General features: G+C 37.7%; 1 protein-coding gene across 13 annotated transcripts in view; it reads left to right on the top strand.

The window, feature by feature from the left end:
* The first annotated feature begins 378 nt into the window (after positions 1-378).
* LOC105197264 (nuclear receptor coactivator 3) overlaps positions 379-24,395 on the top strand; it is a 163,471-nt gene continuing 139,454 nt past the window's right edge. For 4 of the 13 annotated variants that reach the window (XM_026133205.2, XM_026133198.2, XM_026133199.2 and 1 more), the window contains exons 1-2: positions 381-2,616; positions 10,854-11,996. In XM_026133205.2, coding sequence (XP_025988990.2) covers positions 11,968-11,996 — 29 coding nt within the window. In that variant the 5' untranslated portion in view covers positions 381-2,616; positions 10,854-11,967. Of the gene's footprint in view, positions 2,617-2,750; positions 2,965-10,853; positions 11,997-22,026; positions 22,428-24,117; positions 24,164-24,395 lie in introns of all 13 variants that reach the window. The other 9 variants (XM_026133200.2, XM_026133203.2, XM_026133196.2 and 6 more) reach the window with 7 other exon arrangements.

Raw genomic sequence — 24,395 nt, 5'->3', positions numbered from 1 at the left:
CGCCAACGGCACAAATACAGGCGCAGTGCGGCGGCGAGGCGACGCGAGCCACGTCTCGTCAAAGAGCGCGATACATACATACGCGAACCGTCCGTTCGTCTGCGCGCGCGACGGACATGCGGCCGCGGAGGGTCGTGCACTTGATATTGAAGCGGCTTCGCGGCGCATCGGTCGCGCTCGGCCGTCTCCGGGTGTTCTCGATGAGTCGCGGTACGCGGCGCACGTTACCGTGGCGGCGACGGCAACAGCGGCGGCGAGGCGCGGAGCGCGGGGGTGGCCGTCCCCGGACTGTCCCGGTGGAGCGGCGCGGAGTCGCGCTCACGATAAACGGCGCTGCCACCTAGCGGCGCGATACACCTTCCCCGAGAGCCGTGTCGTTCGCAGTGCGTCCGCGCGCCAGTCGTTGCACGACGGGGAGTCGGCAGTCGTTTCACGAGTGGTACCAACCGCGGGTTGTTCGCGCGTGCCGTCAAGCAAGCGTGGCGTCGCTCGCGCCCGTGTCCCTGTCACATTTTCCAAACGTTTTCGCGTCTCGCGTACACTCGACGGGACGTCGCATCCACGTCGGTGATATATACACACGAAATACCGCGATAACACGGGCCACCCCGCGCACACCCGCTCTCCTCTCGTTTCTTGCTTTCGCGTGCGGCGCCGCTGGTCGTCGTCGTCGTCGTCGCTGCCGCCGCCGCCGCCGCCGTCGTCGTCGTCGTTGGAGTCACCGTGTCTCTCCTTCACCGCGCGATTTCGTCGTACACCAGCCCGTTTCGCGCGGCGACTCCGGCGAGAGAGCCCCGCTTTCCCGTCGTCGTCGCGCGGCGATCGACTCGATCGCCGATCTCTCGCTGCGAGTGTGACAATCGGCCGGAGAGCGGCGATGTAACGTCGTCGCGCTGTGACGTCACGCACGTCGGGTCGCGCTAATCGAGGAGTGCGCGCATACACACGTATACATATACGTGCGCGCCGAACTCGCACCCTGAGCGAACAGTGCGCGCGCGTTCTCCGTTTGTCGTCGTCGTCGTCGACGTCGCTCGCTCGCTCGCTACGTCTCTATCTTCTGCATTCCCTGCCCGCCGCGTGACACACACACAGCCACGCTCGCCCGTTCGTTATAGGCAATACGCAGGCAAGCGAGAGAGAAAGAGGAAGGAGAAGAGAGGAGCAGCGCGCTCGCACACGGTGTGTGTGTGTGTGTGTTGCGTGCACGGTGAGACAGAGCGAGACAGGAGGAAGGACAGACTTCGCGCTGCTGGTAGGATCGCGAGAATCGTCGGGGCGAGAAGGAGCGGGAGCCAAGCTAGATAAGGACAGCGAGAGCGTCGGAAGAGAGAGAGAGAGAAGAGAAAAGAAGAGAAAGATACAGGACACGCACACATATATGCGCTCTCGCCGTGAGCAGCGCGGAGTCGACGGGAGCAAGGGGGAGGGGGCGACGGGGAGCGGCGAGGCGGGCGCGCGGCGGGACGTTACTTGCGTGTACTGTCCAGCAGCAGCGCCCGCCGCTGCGAGGAGGAGGATGAGAAGAGCGGCGAGGCCGCCGGCCGCGAGACAACGCTACACCAGATAGACCCTTCTGGAAAGGTTCGCGCGCGCGGCGCGGCGCCTCGTCGTCGTCGTCGTCGTCGTCGCCGCTATTACCGACGTCGCGCTGGCACGCGGCGTTTCCGACACACGGCGAAGCGGAATATAAAAAGGAGATAAAGCGGACGTACCAATCGCATCTCGTGGCGCCCTACTGTGTTTTTCTGCGGAAAGAGCGAGGGTAGAAAGAGGAAGAGGAGGAGAGAGAGAGAGAGTGAGTGAGTGAGTGAGAGAGAAACGTACACGTCGCTGTGTGTTTCTCAGATATTTCTCTCGGCAGCTGGCCGCGCGCGGCTCGCGACTGTGTGCGCGCGCGCTCGTTTCCGCCGCCGTCCGGCCCCCGAGCAACATTTTTCGGAGCGCGGCGCTCCAGAAGACTTCGGTCTTTCTTACGAAAGAAAGGAAGAGGAAAGGAGGGGGCGAGAGAGTGAAAGAGAAGCTACACGGACGGGCAACCTCGACCTCAAACTCGCGACGGCAGCGCGAGGCGAGAATGGAATTGTCGTTGTTTCGCGAATAAGTCGGTCGGTCAGTCAGTCAGTCGGTCCGTCCATCCGTCCGTCTGTCTCGCCGCGTGTTGTGCGCCGTTCGCGAAAACGCTGCTTCCACGGGTTCCAGTGCCTACGCCGAGTATCCACATCGCGCGGACACGTCGCGACGAGCGTTATAATGCACGGCGGCGCACCGGATCGCGCGCGGCGCCGCAAGAAAGCAGCGGCCGGGTTTCTACGTTCCGTTTTTATTCGCTCGTCGTCGGACGGTCCGCTGCTCCGCTGAGAGTCAAGTTCGTCGCGCTCCGCTGTGCGCGCCGCCACCGCCACCGCCACCGCCACCGCCGCCGCCGCATCCGTGGCGCGCTCTCGCGCGGCGTTCACCATCGCGCTTTCGATTGTGCGTCGCCGCGCCGCATCTCGTCGCGTTGCGCCGCACCGCACCACACTCCTGGCTTTCTGTCTACCTGCGAAACGAAGACGGGAGAGAGAGAGTGAGAGAGAAAGAGAGTGACGGAGGGAAGCCGTCTGCGGGGACAAGGTGAGACGCGTGTTTTGTATTTTTTTTGCATTTTTCTTCCCGAGTCGAGTTTCGTGCCTCGGCAGGTCTGTTTTTTTCGACGACAGTTTCCACAGTTATTTTCCCACATGCTGATTCTTTTCCTTTTTCTCGAGGTGCCGGCGTATAAATCCGTGTAAACACTCGTGTTTTGTTGTGGCGAGCGGAAAGAGAGGTGCCGAGAGAAATGGATTCTCATGCCTTTTATTTCGAAAGAGTGACACTGCGTGACGTTTGGAGTAATGTGATCCCTTTGGGCCGGATCATCGCAGGATTTCCAGGATTTCGGAAACTCTTAGGAGGCCTGGTTTATATTTGAAACAACCATAGGTTAGCAGGTCATTTGTGATCGTTTTGGTGTCAAAAGGTTCTTTGTGACCGAACAAGTGTACATTTGTATTTAAAAGGAAACAGATGTATTTTAAATTTGACAAAAACGAGAAGGAAAGTAGGAGGTTTGAAGGAAAGCTTAAGGGGTATGATCGGTATAGATTTCAGCAAAAATTGACTCATATTACTGAGAACATGACAAATTGCTGGCAAAAATTTTATGCATTTTTTGAATAGTTATTAGTAAACAGTTTTATTACTTTTATCTAGTAACTCAAAAGTAAAACTACCGAGGATCCCAATCAAGTTGTAATGCTTTGCTTGCAGTTACTACACACAAATATGCGCAACATCTGAACCTATTTACTGAACAAAAACCAGACAATAAATGGATTATTCAATTGATTAATAAGTAAGTCGGGAAACGAACTAATCTAAGCTAATCTAAGTCTATTAATACTAGACAATAACTCGTAGGTATCTACATATATTTTTACCAGAAAAATTTGGCAACCACTGAATAAAACACTCTGTGAAGTTTTTGTTCATTTTTACGTAATATTGTTACAATTAATGAGAATACAATAATATTTGTCTAGGAAAACTGCATACATTTTTACTGTTGAAATTTTAACATATACTTAGATTCCATGAGATTATTATTGGCGATCAGTTTGAAAATTTAATATTAGTGTCGCCTTCAATATATAATCTCTTGGATAGATTGAGACATTTTGATTTTTCGATCATACCTCTTTAATGCTGTCCAATGTAATGACAAGAAAAGAAGTCTAAAGTATCGTCGAAGATGTCATCAAAATGATGACAAATAATATTATCTTACATCGAAAAAATTGTACTCTTATCAGTATTTTCCTCTTATTTTTACTACAGTAATCTAAAATAGGCATCAAAAAGACTTTTTTAACTTCAGAATTCTTCTAAAGGAGATAGATTAGTAAATATTTTTTATTTTTCTAAGAATCTCTAAATTATTTAAATATCACGATGTTTGAAGTTTTGAGCATTGAACACATATTATATTACATTGATTATGCTAAATTATAATGCGATTGTAATTATAAACGCCAAATAAAACATGGTCTGTATGAAATGTCACTGTTCACAAGATTGTTAGAACATATACATTTTTAGTTTTAAAGGGAATTCTAGAAAAGAAGATATATTCTTATTCATGAAGAGTATGTGCTAAGAGGGCTTTGCAAAATATAGAATTTTCTTATTTCAAACGTACAATTCTTTCGATGTTGATACCTGAGAGACTTCATTGTTAGATATTCATTACTAAATAAATAGGTAGACTTTGTAAACTTGACTCCGGTATCTGTTGTCTCTCTAGAATTTCTGTAGTATTTTTAGCGCAGTGTTACTATTATTGGCGGATTATCAAATTGTAGTATCAATGTCTTTGCGATGTAAACTCCAAGAGAAAGTATTATATCTTTCGGCCTTATCTTTCTGTTCGCTCGCTACTAAACATACAAGTATATAAATTACATAAACCGCGTTCGGTTGATCGTAATTCAGTGTAAAATAACTCTTACATACTCTTTATATGTTATCTTTCTCGGAACGTGCGAGCTATTGCGGTTTTTTTTTCTACCAAAAATTCTACCATTAGTGGCCCGGTAGCCCTTTCAGAATAAATTCCACAATTTTGTTTCACAGCGGTCAACTATTTGGACTCATTTACACGTATACGTCCATTATCTCAGGAAAGAGGAAGGAGGGCTCGACCGCGATAGCGAACGATTGATTACTTCATGGTGCAGCGAATACATTTTTCGAAGGAAACAAACATTTCCTTCCTTCCACTCTTCTCTCACACGCTTGCCCCCGGGGGTCAAATCACAATAATGGGAAGATAAAAATTGGACAATGGCAGTGGCACATTTTCTACGAACAAACGCGGAGTCTGCCTAATTTTCGGTCCTGTGGATTCTCTCATTTCTGCGTTAAACTTTTTCTCGGTCTAATGAGCTCGGGAGAGCTCACGGTCGCCCTAAGGGCATGTCACGCGATCGCATCGCCTAAGCCACTATTCGGAGAAGGAGTTACAATGTAATGTCATTGTATACACGAAATTGTATAGGCCTGCCTCTGCGGCCGATATTTCGATGTGTGTTTCGAGGATTGTGTCTCGTACGGAACGCCTGAGAATCGCCGTGGTTACGCAAAACCTTTCATTTTTTAAAAGAAGACTACGAAACGTCCTGGTTTTTTGTGAAACTACTTTTATACGGCGAAATTGGCCATTTTGGGGAATCCAAAAGGAAAGCTAATGCTTGCGCTAGTATATTACTGACATTTTTATACACTTTTGGCAACATATGATATATTATGCTAACAAAGCAAAAAATTTTGTTTCAGACCACATTAGTTTTGTTTTCTAAAAATTTTATATTAAGGATGTATGGGTCATACCTCAAAATATTATCAAAAATATAAAAATTTACGGAATATTCTAGTGTTATGTTCGAGTATCTGTGTAAAATTTGAAAATAATTATTTATTGGTTTAAGTTATTTAATTTTATTTACTCTCTCTTTCTCTTATGTAAAATAGCGTTTTATAGTACTTATTTGTAAATTTGAGGTGAAGGTAGTATTACCAATTAAATCAAAATTGTTACACGTACTAATAAAATTCTAATAAATATTTGTGTAAAAATTTATTTGATTTACTTACTCGTTTAAAATTTTATTAATTTAAAACTACAGCAAAATATAATGATTTTCGCTGCAAAAACCATTATAAATCAAATTTTTCATTGTTTTCTTCTTTGCAGCTAGTTCGGACATTTGCGACCAAAGTTTTTGTTAATTAAGAATTAAAAAAATAAGAGAAACCTTCAGTTTTTTAATTTCGATAACTTTTAGCTAGTATTGTACAGCCAAAACATTCTTTACATTGAAGAAGACTCTGTAAGAAGATTATTTACTGTTAAAATTATTCCAATCACAATATATAATTAAATAGAATTTTCAATTCCAAATTCTTTCTAGAAATAGGAGTGAATATTTTACACAGTTATATAATTTGAAACATATCATTTTAGGAGAGAAAAATCATAGGATCAGACTGAAAACTAAAATTGTAAATAATGTATTTAACGTTACACTAAAGAGACAGAGAGTTGAGGAAATGGTGTAATAGTATCAATACAAAGAAAAGGAATACAGCTTTATTCACAGCTTTCTAACGTCTGTTTAGTCTTTTGCTTAACGAGCCGACAAAGGTACGAGTTTTTCCGAGGCCCTTTAAATTGCGTAACATGGGGGGCAACGGGGTTATTTAAATAGTCCCACACTTGGAAGAGTGCTAACTTCATAATGCTGACGTGTCGTAAACGTTACGACCTAAGTCGATAGGACTGTAAGTGCCTCATTCTCTCTTTCTCTCGCAGAATCTCGTTTTTTTATCGGCATTTTCTGTAATTGGAATCGATTTCCATGGATCTTATCTCAACTTCTTGCTATTGTAAATTGCATTCGTTCGCCGTGAAATAATAATCATGGGCGTTGCGAAATAGCCTGTTGTCTATAGAAACCTCCAGTTTTATGGAAGAAGATATTGCATGCACTTGCATATTCGCGATGATGTATTTCGATTGTGCAATTTTTAAGAATGCTTTAGCTATACAATACGAGCAAGTCAACAAAAGTCACTGCAAGTTCTTGAAAAACTAAAGATTTCTCTAGATTTATTCCTTTTTTTTCCTCTAATCGAACAATAAGAAATTTTGGTCGCGAATGTCCAAATTTTGATTTTGAAACTAGCTGCAAAGAAAAAAACAATGAAAAATTTGATTTATAATGGTTTTTGTAGCGAACATTACTATGCTTTTTTACAATTTTAAATAGATAACTTTCAACGACTTCCAAACCAGTGAATCTAAATGAATTTTTGCACGAATATTTAGTAGAGTTTTATTAGTAAAAATTGTGATTTAATTGGTATTGCTATTTTCCCATCAAATTTGCAAATAAGTATTGCAAGACTTGATTTTACATGAGTAAACACGAAATTAAATAACTTTTAAATTTAAAAGTAAATTGTGCTCAAATTTTATACAGACACTCAAATATAATACTAGAATATTCTATGAAATTGTTATATTTTTGATAATGTTTTGAGATACGAATCATACATCCTTAATTATTTTATAAAAAGGACAACGGGAGACTCTTGCAGCGTATACTCCGACGTTTTCGTACGTGCGATACAATTGCATTATTTTCGTGGAAACCGTCTTGCCCGGATAACGCGATGCGGTTCGGGGTAAAAAAACGGCGGTTACTGCCAGGTCGTGTTTTTCGCGTGACGTAAGCACCTTAAAGCGAGCATTACGTTTGTTTGGGAGAACACATCTGAAAATGATGATTGACGATGCGGCGCTCCTTTTAGCGCAATGCAACAGCGCGCGATCCGCGGTTTCCGAATTAATTACATTCGGCGCATTTCAGGCGCGAAGTCGACGAGGCGTGCTCAAGTACGCGGCGGAGCCGAAAAAGAAAGAAACGCGGGCCAATCGCTACTTCGCGGCCTCTAAATTCACGTTGTGCGACCGTGTGTCCGTGATTTTTCGCATCCGCGTCTGTAGTGGTACGCGATCGCTGCACGGTGAGTCATTTAATTTATCCGCGGGTAACGAGAAAAATTATTTTATGCATCACAAACGATACTTCAAAATGTTCAGCTCGGAGTGTGATGCCTTTTTAGAAAAAAAATTCCGATCGTAGGTATATGGTGACGTCCGAAAGCCTTGACCCCAATCTCATTGATATGTATAAAGAAACGTATAATTTCCGGCTAGTAACTCTGTACAGTTCTAATAACATTTTTGAGACACGCGCGGATAAGAATAAGGACGTTCGTTTTGATTATTTTTATATTTTGTTAGTAAAAAAATATAATAGATAATATAAAATAAAATATAGAAGGAAAAAAAATGTTTGAGAAGATAGGACCATAAGCATAATGTTATTAACATTATAATATTGCTAACATTATAGCAATAATAATTATAAGAATATAGCGCTCCTAACCATAATTATTTCGCTATATGCAATCATAGAATCACTAAACACTTTTCCTCTTAGTGTATGTTTAATCTAGTCGTATCTTCTGTATAATTAGTAAAACGACAAAGTAATGAAGTTGTAAATTGTCAAGAAATTGTAGGTATAAGAAATTAATTTTGCATCTTAGAAATCTTACCGCGTATCATTTTCTTTCACAGTGCTGTGTGGCTTTGAAATGAGAGAACAAACGTGATGTTCAGCCTTCCAGAAGAATGTCACCATACGCTAAAACGCTGACGTCGAACGCGCAAGCCATTCTCTCATCGAAACGACTAAACGGAGAGAGCATTTTTATCGTTAATCGCGAATATTTTCAAGCGTGCGGTTTGCTTTCCTTTTCGCTATCTGTCGACGTAGGTCCGACCATCGGAATTAATCCGGACACCCTGTAGACCCGACGATAAATTGCGCAAATTCGCGACGGAGCGTCGTCGTCGTCGTCGTCGTCGACGTCGACGTCGACGTCGACGCGACGGCCGACGACGATATCGATCTCCCGAGTTTTCCTAAACGCGCCCACGGTCTACATATGTTTCGGAAGCGAGAGAATGGGCCGTGTGGACATGCACCGCGCATGCACGCACCGGGGGCTATTGTATTAATGGCAGTGTCTCTCGTCGAGCGCGACGCCATGTGATGCGCGAGGTTACACCGTGGCCGCCGCGACGACGGGAACGACAGTTGTTGTGTGTTGCGGAGAGGCGATTTCGAAACCCGCCATTAGTTGCGGATGCGTTTAACCTTCCCGCTCCGCTCCGTGCCTCCGCCAAAAACGGGGAAAAACGTTGTCCACCAGGCGAGCGTTCTCGCGCCGGCTTTGCGGAAGGCGCGATTCCGTGCGGAGAGACACGTCACAGTTGTTCGGAAAGCAATAGCCGATCGCGGAAGATTCCAGCTACGGTGCGTGCGATTAAACGGCACAGTGAGCACGTGAACGTAATAATCGAATGTAATATAACATTTTTATTTTATAGTGTGCAATTAGAATTAAGTAATTTGATATTCCGGAGGAAGTTTCCATCGTGAATGATATTTGTCGCAGGCTTTGATTTAATAAATAAAATTACAGCTTTTAGCTTTGAATCGAAGAGAGGTGATTTTTTTCGGAAATACACGATTATTGAAATATTTCTATCGCAATAACGCGCGACTCGCCGCGAGTAATAATCGCGAGTTGCGTTATCTCGTAAGGCGTTACAATGGTAACATTGTTCTAGAAGGCTGAACATCACATTTGTTGTCTTTTCTCACACGCGCGCGCACACCCACACACGCGTACACACACGTCGTTGTGAAGGAAAATAACATCCAGTGATTTCTAAGAGATATAAAATTAATTTCTTACTTAATTACTTCTTATTATTACCCACAATTCCTTGGCAAGTTACAACTTCAATAAAAGTTATTTTATTAGTTTACTAATGATACGGTTTGATTAGATTTTACAAACATATATTTTATTTTATATTTGAGAAAAGGGGGATATTGCTATTGTGGACATTACGGTTATCTTCATTATTATGTGACGAATTCTAATAATTATGGAATTATTTGTTTAGTAGTCGCCGTTTTTTAATATCACTAAATAAATAATAAGTGACAGTTGTTATAAGACATTTTTATTTTTTCAAGCTACATTTTAGCACTTGATAACACATATACTTTCTCATTGTTCTTAAATTTGAGCGTATTATCACATGAATGTGCGTACATTCGAGTGTTTTTATTTTTTTTTTTTGTTATTTAACTCTTTATTCGGCTGTAGACATTTTGAATTATTCAAAATTAAACAACAGCATAGAATTTTGAGAATATAGCTTTTTAAGCGAAATTCTTACCGAAATATTTCTTACATTGATTGTCACTCTAAAGGGCTGTGTTTAGAAACGTTAGAGATATCATTTTGTGCTTATTGTTTAATATTAAACAAAAATAAAATGATATCTCCAATGATATTTCTAATGTTTCTGAAAGCAGGAAAATTCTAAACGATGGAAAATCAAAAGTATGTAATTTTATAACAAAATACTGTATATTTTTTAAACTAAACCAAATTTTTAAATTTATTTTTGGCTTAGCTATGATGTCACCACTTTTTCTCTTCCACCGATTATGTAATGTGTCACATTTTTATAAATCACGCTTTAAGTGATAAATATTTCATTATAAATTTCGTCATAAACAACACTTTGGCGAATATAATTGTTCAAGTCTCAATATAAAATATTGATTATTTATTAACAAAGTTATTCAATAAGATGACAATGAATGTCATATTATCCCCTTCTACTCTTTTTTTTAAACAATATATAAATATGTTGTAAAAATAACCAGAATGCTAATCAAAATGGCGAGTGCTAGTGGTGGTCGAATTAAGAGCAATTATCAAGTAATAATGCTAGGATAACAATAGCTGTTTGAATGATATATATTTACCAGGAAGATGCGAATCTATTTCTGAATTGCAGCTGTTACTTTTGTATCAGTTCCGACGGGAGTATCGGTAACCGTTTGTTCGCTAACGATCCCGCTGATTTACTTCGCAGATAAGCTCGAAACGACTCGCGCGCATTACGAGCTCGTCACCGAATACTAACGCGTAGGACGCAACGCGTAACGCGTTCGACGTAACGCGTCGCGCAATTTTTTTTTTTTTTATTCGTTCCGCTCATTAACGCGTTATGTGGATTCATTTTTATAGTACAACACTTCTTTCTTCTTTTCCATCGTTCAACGATATTGTCGCTCTCTCGCTTACCTTACGTTAACTATTGTCATTTCCAGGATCGATCCGCTTCATCGAGGTTGCCTGCTCGACGCAAAAAGCCCTTGAACTTTGTGGACTGCGAGGAAGTTCAGGAGGATCAACATCCACGGTGGCGGAACGTGAAACTTGGTCGATTCGAGCTTTCGTCTGCAGGAAGAGCTTGAAGTAAAAACAACTCCGCGGGCCTCGAAGCGTGATCTCGAAAAGATCGAGAGCAATCCGAGAAAAGGAAGGAAGAAAGGAAGAGTCGGAGGAGGGCCCAGCTTCGGGGAAGAGACACTCCCATCGCTCGTGCTCACGGGCCCACCCTGACGACGAAACGTGTACGCGTCTACTCGATAGAGTAGTTTAGATCACGTAGTTCGTCGATCACGCTATCGTTCTCGCTCGAACTTTCAGGGCGACGGCGCTCGAAATCCTAAAAGTCCTGATCCGACTTCGTGTGAGGCTCCCTCGCCTCCTGCACCTGCCGAGCGTGTGCATCACACATTCAGTGAGGAGGAACGAGAAGCAGGAGACAGGCTGTATCGAATGTCGTCGAGTTCGGGAAGACGTCTGAAAACCGTCGACGGAAGAACGATGCAGCAGCAGCTTCCGACTCATCATCGGATGTCACCGTCGAGCTCCGTCGGCTAATATCGACGATTAATATCGCGAGAACGATATTCATTCGCGCGCAACGTACAACTTTGTTTTCTCCCCGCGAGGTACTCGAGGAGAGATATATTTTCGGGACGTCGTGCGCGCGCGCGTGTGTTTGTGTGAGGTATATGGACCAAACCGTGGGAAAAGGCGGATTTGAACGGATTCGGTTATCCTTTCCCGTCGGTTTCTTTTTCTTCTGTTTTTTTTTTTTTTCTTTTATCTGAATCGCGACCGAGAGAAGCGTGTTGATTTCTGTGATACTGGTGTCGCGCGTGGTGGTTAACGACCCTGTTGTCGGCTCAGTGGTGATATCGACAGTGTAGTGGTGAGAAGTTCTGTTGGTACGCGAGGGTAGTGCCCACAAGAGAGAAGAGAAACACGGAAGGAAAGAGAGAGAGAAAACATCTCTCGTGCACGCGTGACTTTCAATTCATTACCACGGATCTCCCTCGGCAATTCGATGCCGCCCCCGATGAGAAGGAGCACATGTCCATTGAAGCCACTGAAAATGCAGAGTGAGTCTCTCTCAGATCCATTTATCTTGATCACAATTATCATTTGTCGCGCGAACCTATGACGACAGCCCCAACAGGATTAAATCGGTCAGTTCGAGAACAATGGCAGATCGTAATTTTCAGAAAACGAGACAGTTAACGGGGCGCGTAGTTCGCTCTGTTTTTTCTTTTTTTTTTGCGCGCGGAAATGATAAGAGTAAGTTCATACTACACCTGTAGCAGAATGCTACGTTCTAGATATTAAATCGTTTGAGAACAATACATGTTCGAGAGCGCGAACAGTAATCTTTGAAATTGGTGAAAAATTTTCGATGAATTAGAAAGCGTGAAACTTTGCAGAGTTGACTGAAGGATTATTCTTTGAGAATAACATTACAAAGTCTAATTTACATAATTTTTCGGATAAACTTTTTATAGAATGATACAGTTATCGATATGTGAAGGACAACGATATTACTGTGTCGCGATGAATGATTTCAATTATCGGGCTTATAATGTTTTCAAATTGATCGATTTAATTATAGCGTTCGGCTGCGGATTTGATTGATTCAGGAGTGAATAAATCCAATTTTTATGAGTCCACATCTACTAGAAGTACATGTCCCAGTTCTCAGATATGGGTTGAAACATTGAATTCAAAATGACAAATTGAAAGTGCCTGCCAATTGCTCTCTTTGCATGTCAGACATGGTTTTAATCGAAGATAAAATTGTGAAAATTAGGTTTAATTGGGTTTAATCGCTCACACAAAGTGGCTCGAACTGTTGTCGTGCATGTGCTATTAATGAATTGATATAAAAATTCAATACTTAAGTACCAAAAATAAAAATTTCTACACTGAGAGAAAAATGTTTAAATGAAAAAAAGAACATTTTCTTAAAACCATACATTTCGATGCAAGCATTTGTTTGTTTTGTTTAAGTACAAATAGTTACTTTTAAATAAATATAGACATATTACCCTAAGTATATAATTTTGCATTTTTACATTTTTTACCTTTAAATAATGATTTTTCAAATAAATTAATATTGTTAAACTTAATTAAATCGTTTTCTTAGATTAAAAAATTCGATTATTTTGAATATAGAAATAATCTAACAGTAAATATTTTCTAGAGCAGCAAGAGAAAAAAATTATTTCATTAAAAAATAATTTTTTTATTTTATTTATATAAATATTTTTGTTGAGAAATTTGTAACTTGACTACACGTAAACACAAGTTATTATCAGGAATAAATAATTTTGTTGTGTTAAGTAAATTTTTTTGTTTTAAGATTTCTTTCTCTCAGTGTAGACAATTACTTTTTCCGATCAATACTTTGTTTCAAAAGAATATATATGGAATAAGATATACTATTTTATATTTCATATAAATCATGAGAAAAATTTGTACAGATTTCTATTTATTACTTGACACAGAAAATCTTTAAGAAGTATATTTTTGACGTAATACGACAGCATTCGTTATTCTATACATAGATATTTTTTTAATGTTCCGAAAATGTTCCGAGTATATGCGGCACTCGTAGGCGTTTTTACATCAAATTGTTGAACGTTTCAATCCAGAAATACATTTCTGTTTATCGAAAAAGTTGATTTAAAATATACATATGTATTTCGAAAGTGGAGTATCGATTTCTGTCATTTTATGACATGTCAAGCGACTTAAATTAGGACGAAAATTAGGAAGAATAAAAAAATTTATAATATCAATTTCTACTAATGTAGATTAGTCTGAACTTAACTCGCTTTTTATCTTTTTCTATTTGTACGAGGGCAGGATCAGAAGTGGGAACACCCTTTTGAATTGCGTTTTGTTACAAAAGACAGTCTTAATTTGATCTCGTGCTTACATTAAGAATCTTGAACTCCATTTTCTGATAGCTCTTAGTTTTTTCAAAAGACAACAGTAAATATGTAAATTTTGAAATCATCGAACTTATAAACTACTTGATAAGATGATAAATCTTGGGAAATCAAGGAAAAAGGTTAAGTGTTACAATATTCCAGAACCAATTGACTTTTTGTTGCATATAAATACAATTTGAATTAATGCGATGCGGGTCGCCCGAGTACTAGTTGTTCACTGCACTGTCAAGGTAGTCACGAAAATGCATTAATCCAAACTGTATTTATACCTGTGCATCGGAAAAAAGTTGATTGGTTCCGTAATAACGTAAAATTAACTTTTTCCATCATTTCCTAAATTCTATCATTCTACCAAGTAATTTAGATCCGATGACTTCAACATGTTTATATTTATTGGTGTTTTGTGAAAAAAAAAACTTAAGTGGTATCTGAAGCTAAGGGGATTCTTAATATGGGCATGAAGGACTGTCTTTCGCAACGAACGCCCTATTTCAATAGGGCGTTTCCACTTCTGATCCTTCCCTTGTAAGGATTAAAAAAAGATAAAGATTTTTATTTTTTTCAGTTCTAAGAGTTCTTAGAACCACATTAATTGTACATTGATAGAGACCATTAGTTTTCCGTGAGATAGACCGAGTTTCATTGTTCGCCGGCAGGTTATCAAGATGTTTTTAGTTATTTCGGGTAATGTCCTGACCCGGTCGGCGAGTTTAATACTGCTGGGAACTACGTCAGAGATGCCAATGACGTCACGCTATCGCTTCTCAATTTTCGAGAATCACGACGCATGCGTCATTACAGTTCAATCGTTGCGCTTGACCGTAGGTCGATTCGGGAGAGAAAACGAGAACTGGGTAACATTTATTATAAACCAGGAGAAATTACATCAGAGCATTTGAATAACGAGAAGTAGGTCATGTTCTTCAATCTACAAGTTTCGAAAAATGTTAGTGTGCTGTCGCGGTTTATAGCATAGCAATTTATATTCGTTTCCACGCGAAAAACAAATGAAATATATTTCTACCACAAATAACGGAATAAATTAACGAATTTACTCCATAATTTTAATATGGTAGATTTGAAATATAAATAAAAAACAAAATAACGTTTGAGAGAGAGAGAGAGAGAGAGAGAGAGAGAAATATAAACAGCGTACAGAAACACGTTATCGTACGTGGGCGTCGTGTATCTACTTTCTCATAACTCATTAAACTTTTTTATACCCTTTATTTGCGACATAATGCTGAATATAAAGAAACTTCATTGGATGATAATCTTGTTCGAAACTCTTTTTAAAAATCGACCGCAGATTTATCGTGGAACGCGCCTATTAATTAAAAAGGATGATAGAGATTTCGGGACATTGTGTGTATCTGACTGGCGTCAGCGGTGCCAAAGTATTGAGCACTTTGGTTTCTGATACTTTCACTTTCGACATCATCCATGGTACACATGGTGGTGTCCCGACAGCAGCAGCGTCGACCTGTCGCGCTGTCCACCACGTGCGTGCGTGCCCAATATGGCGCGGGGAGCGCGATCGAGGAAAGGAACCGCAGTTGACTGGCTGTTATATTTAGGTTTCAAGCAGAAGGAGAAAGAGCGGCCTTTGAGAGAGTCCTTTGAGAACGCGCGCCGCGGCCCCGATCCTGCGGCCGACTGCTCCTTTTTCGAAGGGATGGTGCTCCTCCCGCATCCTCCTCGGGCGCCTTCCGCGCGGTTTCCGCCGAATTCGCTCCCCTTCTTTCCACCTCCGGATGCCCCTTTGTCTGTAACCTGGGATAGACGGATACCTACCTCCCTCATATCCCTGCGCGACGCGACCGGCCGGCCCCTCCCTCGTAGCTCGTAGACGCCTATAAGTATCCGTTACCGCCGCGCGATCGAGCGACCGCCGCCTATTCTCTTCGGCGGTTCTCGGTCCCATCGCTAATAACGGGCGGACTTGGGATTTTTCGCGGGTCCGCGGATAACAGGGAAGGGAACGGCACGGGATTACGGTCTGACAGCGAATGTAGCGTGGGACATCGTTACGTGCACGCGTGGAGATTGTTATGCGAAAAATTGGGGAATTAATTGGATCGGGAATCGAGAAACTCGTATTTTATTCTTTCGTTATTATTCGTTATTATCAATAAGACTACGTGTTTTTTGCGGATCTACACACTGTTAAATATTAAAGAATCAAATTTGAACCAATCCTTCGCGGTTAAATAACGTTTCGTTATTTCCGACTTCTATGCGTGTCAAAAACTTATTATTTTAACACAAAATGTGTAATTAAAAGAACAATTATCTAATCAACTCATTTCTGAGATTAAATTATATTTAGTTTCAAAGTAAGTGTTCGTATTCACGTAGCACCTAGTAAATAATAAATTAAATTTGAGACAAATTTAACGTTTTGATAGCTAACTTGTTTAACCTCATTTTAATTTAAATTGACGACATTAAGTAGGAGCAATGGCGACTTACAAGAATGATTAAAAATAACTCATTGTGTGGAATTCGACACTACTCGAATTTAAGTGCATTCACTACTATTCAATTTTGGTCTCGTTCTCAACTTTTTGAGCTTCCAACTTCGTAATTCCGTTTAATACAAGATTTTATGCTTTTCTTTTAGTGTCTAGATAATATAATCCAAAAGAGAATGCTAATTACACACTTTGAATGAAATAAAACAGCACATTCAATCTCGATGAAATTCATCTCGATGACAAATTTGTCAATCGTGAGAAATGCAGAGAGAAAGAGAGAGAGAGAGTCGAGATAATACGGGGATCATACAAGTTTGGCGAGATGTCCTTGATCTTTTTTTTCAGCAAAAGTAAAACGGAATGTTCCGCGATATACGAATCGATTAAACGCGCGCACGCGCAAGTGCAATAATTAACATCTTACAAGCGTCTTTCATAATTCCAACCGGTATCCAACATCGCGCCTCCGTAACATTGTGTTCGCATTTTTCGCCAATAAAATCTCGCAATAATTCGCGCGTAATGGAAAACATGTCCGCCGATAACTCAAGCTTCTCGTTTTACGAGACGAGTGTTAAGTATATACAACGGTTCTTGGTCGCTTAACACTCCATTGCCGCAATAGACTTCTCCGCACGTGGCCGCGTGTTAAATTATCGATAAACTTTTACGCCGCGAGATATTCCCGCGGATAGAACCGCTCCTAGACGGAGCATAAAACGCTATGCGGTGCAACGAGAAGAGAATGAGCGTTATGCAGGGAAAACGAGCGGTGGCCGCGATAAGAAATTTGCGCAACGACGCACTCCTCCGAATCGCATTTCGCGCGATCGGTTGGTTGCAGTATGTGGACTCGTATAACGGTATTAGTGTGAGACTATAGGGTTACCGTACTCGACAGTAAAGAAAAACAGGGCACGTTCCCCAGAGATATCATGCTGCGATCAATGAACCTCTTTTTTTTTGCAATATTTATGATCAGATTCCCCACATTATCGTCTACGGTGAATTTCTAAATAACATGAGATTGTTTAATACCTTGGTTGGGAGAGTAAAGGATTTTATATTTGTGTTATATTAGTTTTAAACAATTTTCACAAATTACGGTGTTGATTTGTTAATCTTGCTTACAATTTTTTTATAAATCTTGCAAAACACATACATTCAGAGAAAAAAGTTTTTAAGTGAAAAAATACATTTTCTTATATTTTGCCAATTATTTACATTTATTTGTTCAGCTTAAGTAAAGATATTTACTTTTAAGTACTTACAGACATGTTACTTTAAGTATATAATCTTGTATTTTTTACACTTAAATAATTTTTTTAAAAATAAGCTAATAATATTATTAAATTTAAATTGTTTTCTTAGCTTCTAAAAATCTGGTTATTTTGAAAATAAAAACTATCGGTATATATTTTTTAAATTGTAAAGAAAAATTACTTGACTAAAAATTATTTCATTTTATTTACATAAATATTTTAATTAAGAAATTTTTAACTTGACTGCAAATAAATAAGCTATTATTTATTTATTAAATAATTGTTTTGTGTTAAATAAAATTTTGTTGTTTTACAATATTTTTTCTCTCAGTGTATACATATGTGTAAAGTAAAATGAAAATTAAAATGGTAGTATTGATTTTCTAAATGATATATATATCATATACATTAACGATTATTGTAAAATTATAAATGTTAGAGATAGAGAGATAGAGAGAGAAATTTTATAAGCAAAAAATAATAGATTTTTATATAAACATTGAACACATATGATGTTAATATAATTAATAATGATTCTTATTAATTTTATTAAATGATTATTCCGAAATTCCTCATTATATCGCATAATAATTTTTTAAAATTATTATTATCAACTAAATTTGCCACAAGCGGAGTTAATAATTGGAAAAAGAACATCTCTGATACTTTTAAAGACTTCAGATGGATGACGTGACATTCTAATTTGTCGCAATGTAACAGTAAGGTTTCGGATATCTACGACTGCGTAAGACGAAGATCGATGTCATGTATTTCGAATACAATCGAATTATGTGATGACACTGTACTCCGTTTGTTAAATGTTATACGCACTTAAGTTTAAATTGTAGAAAAGTGCGTTTAAAAGCATTGAGTCATAAAATATTTTACATGATTAACAATAATAATTTTTGCGACTAGCTTCAAATATTTTGTGAGAATACAAACTTTAATTGAATTCTTTTTTGAAAACTGATTTCTTTATAATATCAGTATTTTGTTTACGATTGTTTCGATTTCTATTGTATTTTAATAATTCAGATTCAGATTCACACTTTGTAATCACATTTCTGTTGAATTCAAAACAAAATCAATCTCGAGATGTTTAATAAATGGATCTTGACAGTTAATTTTATATTTATAATAACATATTTTTAATCGTGATTTATTGTAAAAACGTTTAAATAAAATTCGTTTCGAGACTCAGCCCGTTTATCGCGATTTAATAATCGATTCTTGCAAAAGGATGTATTAATAGTTCTTGAATCTTGTCTTGCCAGTTGAGTCGAGGAAGAAATGCATATCACTCAAGCGTATTTCGTAGATGATTTGAGAAGAGATCAAGCGTTTAAATAATTCCAATAGCTTAAATGTTTAATTGAAAAAACGGAAGAAAATTACTTTCGTAAAAAAACCTGATTTAAAATTCAAGAAGTGTTCACTGGTCTTATAATCTGCAAAAGTTACAGAATACTGTCTTGTATAATATTACATTCCTGTGCACTGAATAATAATGTTAAATAATTTTCTGTTATTACTTATTAGTTAAAAAAGTTAACGCATTTTCTTGCTTGAAATTAATCTTGAAATTAATCTTTTTTATAAACTTGATATGTAGACACATCAGTCCTCAAATTTTACAATAAAGATTTATTCGACAAATAAAATTTATCTTTTTATTTGTTTTGATAAAAAAAAAGAATATAGGAACATCAATTGATTATTGTAATTTGTTTTCACATCTCTGTTTCGAGAGTAAGTAAAATTTTGATTCTGATGAACATAAGAAAATATGTGATTATGTTGCAGTATCTCTTGAAATGATATAATTTATTTTTTTCATTTATGATTAAAAATCACAATTAATTCGTTAAAATCAAATGTGATTTTACTTCTTTTTGATAAAAAAAAAAATTGGAAAAGAAAATCAGCATTGATTTAAAGCATATAAATATATTTTCGAAATTTGTAATACAAATTTCATCTTTCGAATAAATCTTGAATCAACAGTATTCAAATTTCCATCAATATCCACATGTTAATCAAATTGCAAAATACTTATCGAACTTAAGTGTCATTAAGCTTTCAAATTGCTCTCAATCAAAGAGAGTTACTCACTAACTTACATGATGTCGAGTTCACAAAACGGAGCCCCAGACGTACGATGATAATCCATTCAATTCAGAATGCGACTACTCGGCGTATATGTTTTAGTTCGTAAAACATTAAGCATTTCATAGCGGCGACGACTCTTGTCCATTTCTAGCACTATAAATTAACTTTAATCTCTTTCTTAAGTTAATTTTTTATCTTTTTCTAGTTCTAAGAATTAAAAAGATAAAGAGTAAGTTTTTCTTATCTTTTCTAAGAATTAGAACAGGAATAAGTTAAACTGAGATTTAAGTAAATCTATATTTATGGAAATGGATAAATACGTATGCGTATTTATATAAATATGTGTATACAATGAGTCTCGAGCGCGCGGCGCTCGATTGTTTGTGTGACTCTACGCAGCGCGTCGCGTCGTCTTGTTTACGTTCGTTCACCATTCGTACGACGTTCGCGCGACGATGCGTATCGCTCCGCGTGTCTGCTCATCTTTCCTCGAAACGTGATCGCAACATTATTGGCGTGTGCGATTAGCTAACTTTCTTGGACTATTTCACGCGCGCGTCTCAATGACATTTCCATAATCAAAAATTTTCATTCTTATAACAATTTTATAATTTATTATTTTCTTTTTATTTTATTATCCAATTTATGATAAGATACATTGCCTGTATTGCCTATATATAAAAAAGATTCGTGTAAACATAACGTAAATAATACGTGAACAGTCCACGTAGATGTAATATATTCTTTTTTTTTTATAACGCAAAAATCTTATATCGCTAAAGGACATTGTTCTAAAACTACAAGGTGCACGCGCGCACTCCTCAGATAGCGTTCGAATCCAAAATAAAAGGCTTCGCGGATTACATCGGTCGAACTTAAATATTAAAACAGAGTCTTGGCATTCCGCGGATGTTTGCCCGCTTGGGTGCCCATTTACGATTTAAGGGCGCAGACATAATAAACGAAGTAGGAAACAGGGAACAAGAGACAGTTTAATATGTTAAATAAGAAAAACATATGAAATGTTCTTTATTTCGATATACTGATCTGTTCCTTATTTTCTGTTCTCTATTCCTTCCGTTTATTGTGTCTGAACTAGAGATGTAAAATTATCGTCAGATTCAATATGAGAATTACGGTAGACGGTAATTTATTGGTGAGTTTATTAAAGAGCAATGTGAACTGAACATTTTTTACATAATTTTTAATTTTTATTAGAATTTTTAAATTAGTTTTTTGTTTTATTACTTAAAATTATTCTGCATTTTAGATATTTTTGCAGTGTTATTACAGAAAGTTTATTTACAATTGTAAATTTAAATGTTTTTGTTTTTTGTTATATTAAAAAATTACGTACCACCATTATCGCTAAAACATAATTATAAGGTAATAAATAAAAATGTTGTAAGCCTTTAAAATATGGCGATATGGAAAATATAAGTTAAAAGATATTTTACCTTGCGTTTTAAAAGTCCTAATAAAAAATTGTTTTACTAGTTGCTGTGCAACTAGATTCCTAATTACTATGTGCTATATGCACACTGTTAAAAATGTCAGGAAATTCAATGTATTTTTAAGCTAAAATTTAAAGTACATTAAATTTAATGTAGTCATAATTGAAAAGTATGTGCGTGAAATTTAGTGCACTTTTAGCAACATTAAATGTTTTTTAATGTACCTGCTTGAAATTCGCTTCTGTTACGTTAAATGCTGTTGCCGACTTTTAATCGTGTAGCGTATGAACATACAGTTAAAATACATATTTTATGAAGAATATGAAAATTGAATAGAACATTTTACTTATATCAAAAACTGAATGTTCCTTTTAAGCTTCATGTCAAAATTTTTTTATTTTTGAAATTTTTAAATTTCTAACTTACCGTTTGACCAGCTTTTCAAAATGACCCATTAAATAATCTATGCTAAATAATTCACCGAGTAAGTTACCGTTAGATTGAATCTCATTTTCATCTCTAGTCTGTATTCTAAGACGACACAATTATCGATCGAAAATGCGCGAGCGTTCGGACGTAGGCACCGCTACACAGTGACGTGGAGAAGGAGAAGGGGGGGGGAAGAGGCGTGAAGTTGCTCGCGGTATCTTCACTCTGCCATTTTCGGATTCGGCCATTACGTTAATTTACGAAACATCTAGTGTCGTGGGCGCGCGACTTCTCATACTTCATTATTATACATTGTTACAATGGTATTATTACAAGAAACACATAACACATTAATAATAGAACATTTAATGTTTAAATGTGAAAATAAATTATTTCGATTAATGCTGTAATAATGGTTTGGCCGAAGGGATACTCAGCGTATTTCGGAGATGGGGACGTCCCTGAGGTCACAGCGCTCTGCGCGCGATCGGCAGTCGAGCCTCGAGCGCTAGTGGGGAGAGAGGCGTTTCCTCAGAAATCGGCCCGAAATGTGTAGGAACAGTGACTTTACTCGCTACGCCGTTGCGGTGGCAATAAAGTGCGCGTCGCGGCGCGATTAACGTCGAGAGCGTCGTGCAAAGCGTCGCTCGATCATCGTATCCGCAAGTGACGCCCGCGCGCGCGCGCGTGGTCGTACTTAACCTTGTTCTCGCGAGTGAGTGTTGTGCCAGTGCTACGATAAACGAACGACTACGGAGACACGAAAAAGAGAGATTGAAAGGAGGAATAGCTCGAGGAGGCGTCGGGCCACGGCGGTGCAATTGTGGGGTGAGTAATCTTTCATTTATTTATTTTTGTTTTATTGTTTACCGCGTCTGGTCCCGCGGCAGTCGCGTGGCGTACGGTTACTATAATAAGAGTTAAATCAGTACAATTCTTCATTGTTTGCCTAAATCTGCCATGTAAAGTCTAATGCAAGTAATAAATATTCTCTGTTGCCTGTATCTAACCTAACCTAACCAGGCCCAGTAATTCGATTTTATACGCGCTCTTTTGAGGTTACATTCTCTTAATTCTCTGCTCCTATAGCCTGTGTATTTAATTGTGCGTTTGATTTAACAGCCAAAGTGAGTTCAGATTCATCGAGTGTTCCCCAAATGTCATTTTACATCCTTATTGCTTATTAAATGTTAGAGAAGAATAAACTGATGGAAGACATTCAAGAGGGAATCTGAACGCTTCCCAAGCAATCGCGTGATTTGAATATAACATTTAATAATAATTAATGCAACAATATAATACAGCCTGTACGCTGTTCACTTTTATATTTTAGATCGTTGACAGCGTTATATATGTATTATTTAAATTAATGCCAATATATTATTTATTATGATTGATGATATTGACATTGATTTATTTTGTACATTATTTATAGCAATCCTAATTTAAATATGAAAATCAGTGTTAATGTGGCTATGTATGGATAGCAGCGGTTTGTCTTGACTCTTATTATAGAAACTCTAGCATTTCTGTATGTCGTCTTTTGCATCATTTTGCATTATTTTATGAAATACAATCAGGGTTGAATAACTAGTTAAAAGTTAAAAATGAAAAATAGTTAAAGAGTTATATAATTTTTAGCTTAAATTAGTTAATTAATTTACTTAATTTTAAGTGACTTAATTTTTAACTGTACTTATTTTTTTAAACATATACTTTAACTTTTCTCCTAAGTAAAAAATTGGTCTACATAAAAATGAAAAAAATACCATTTTCATAAAAACAATATTTCTTTGTTATTTCATATAAATTTAATTTACACGTAAAACACATTAAATTTATTTGATGATGGATATTATCATTGTTTTGAATAATCTACTTAAAAAAATTGTAGTTCTCTAATTTGACATAAATAATACTTTTTAAAATTAATTTTTAATTTAAGTTAAATTTGAATATAACTGTTAATGGAGTTTTTTCTTCATGTAACTTTTAACGTAATTAAATTAATTTTATTATCAATTTCATTAATTTTAACGTAATTTAGAGAGTTTCCTTGTCAGGAAGATGTTACAAAATTATGCGAGTTGTTAAGTTCGAATATAATGCACATGGCTCAAGCTCAACAAGGAAGCTCTCCATCTCAAGATCAGCAGTGACTATTTTTGTTACATCATCGTTAATATATGGTGAAGATGACTCGAAGGATGAGCCGAAACGTCCAATAAATTCTTATGTAATTAATTTTATTTTGTGATTATTATTCTTTTTGCACTGTTTACCGCGCTTGACTCGTACATGCTGAGAAACTTTCATCATATTTTTAAATATTAATATTGTTTCAATAAAAATATTTATATTATATAAGAAAAAGAATTGAAAAAAAATAATTATGTATCATTAAACATCTGTTTGAAAGGAAAAAGAATATATAAAATTTAACGAGCAGCATAATTATTTTTTGAAGTATTAATTGTCTTAAATGGAATTGTAATTTGAATATATTTATGTTTTACAGATTAACGTAGCTGTATTATGCAACTCCGTCGCTGCGCATTGTATCAGTGAGTGCAAAAATCTTTGAACACGAGATGATAAATCTATGAAATTTTGATTTTATATGTATAGTTATATATAAAATCAAATTAATAATATAATTCTTTTTAATTATACATTTTTCATATATACAAATATATATAATACATATATAGTGGCATATATGTGCATCTATTAATATAATTGATAATCAGAAATTTAAATTAATAGCATTAGAATCTTACAAGTAAATCGCCTAAG

This window comes from Solenopsis invicta, chromosome 3 (genome assembly GCF_016802725.1).
Source record: "Solenopsis invicta isolate M01_SB chromosome 3, UNIL_Sinv_3.0, whole genome shotgun sequence".
NCBI classification, from domain to species: Eukaryota; Metazoa; Arthropoda; class Insecta; order Hymenoptera; family Formicidae; genus Solenopsis; species Solenopsis invicta.
This window is presented reverse-complemented; position numbering and strand designations above follow the sequence as displayed.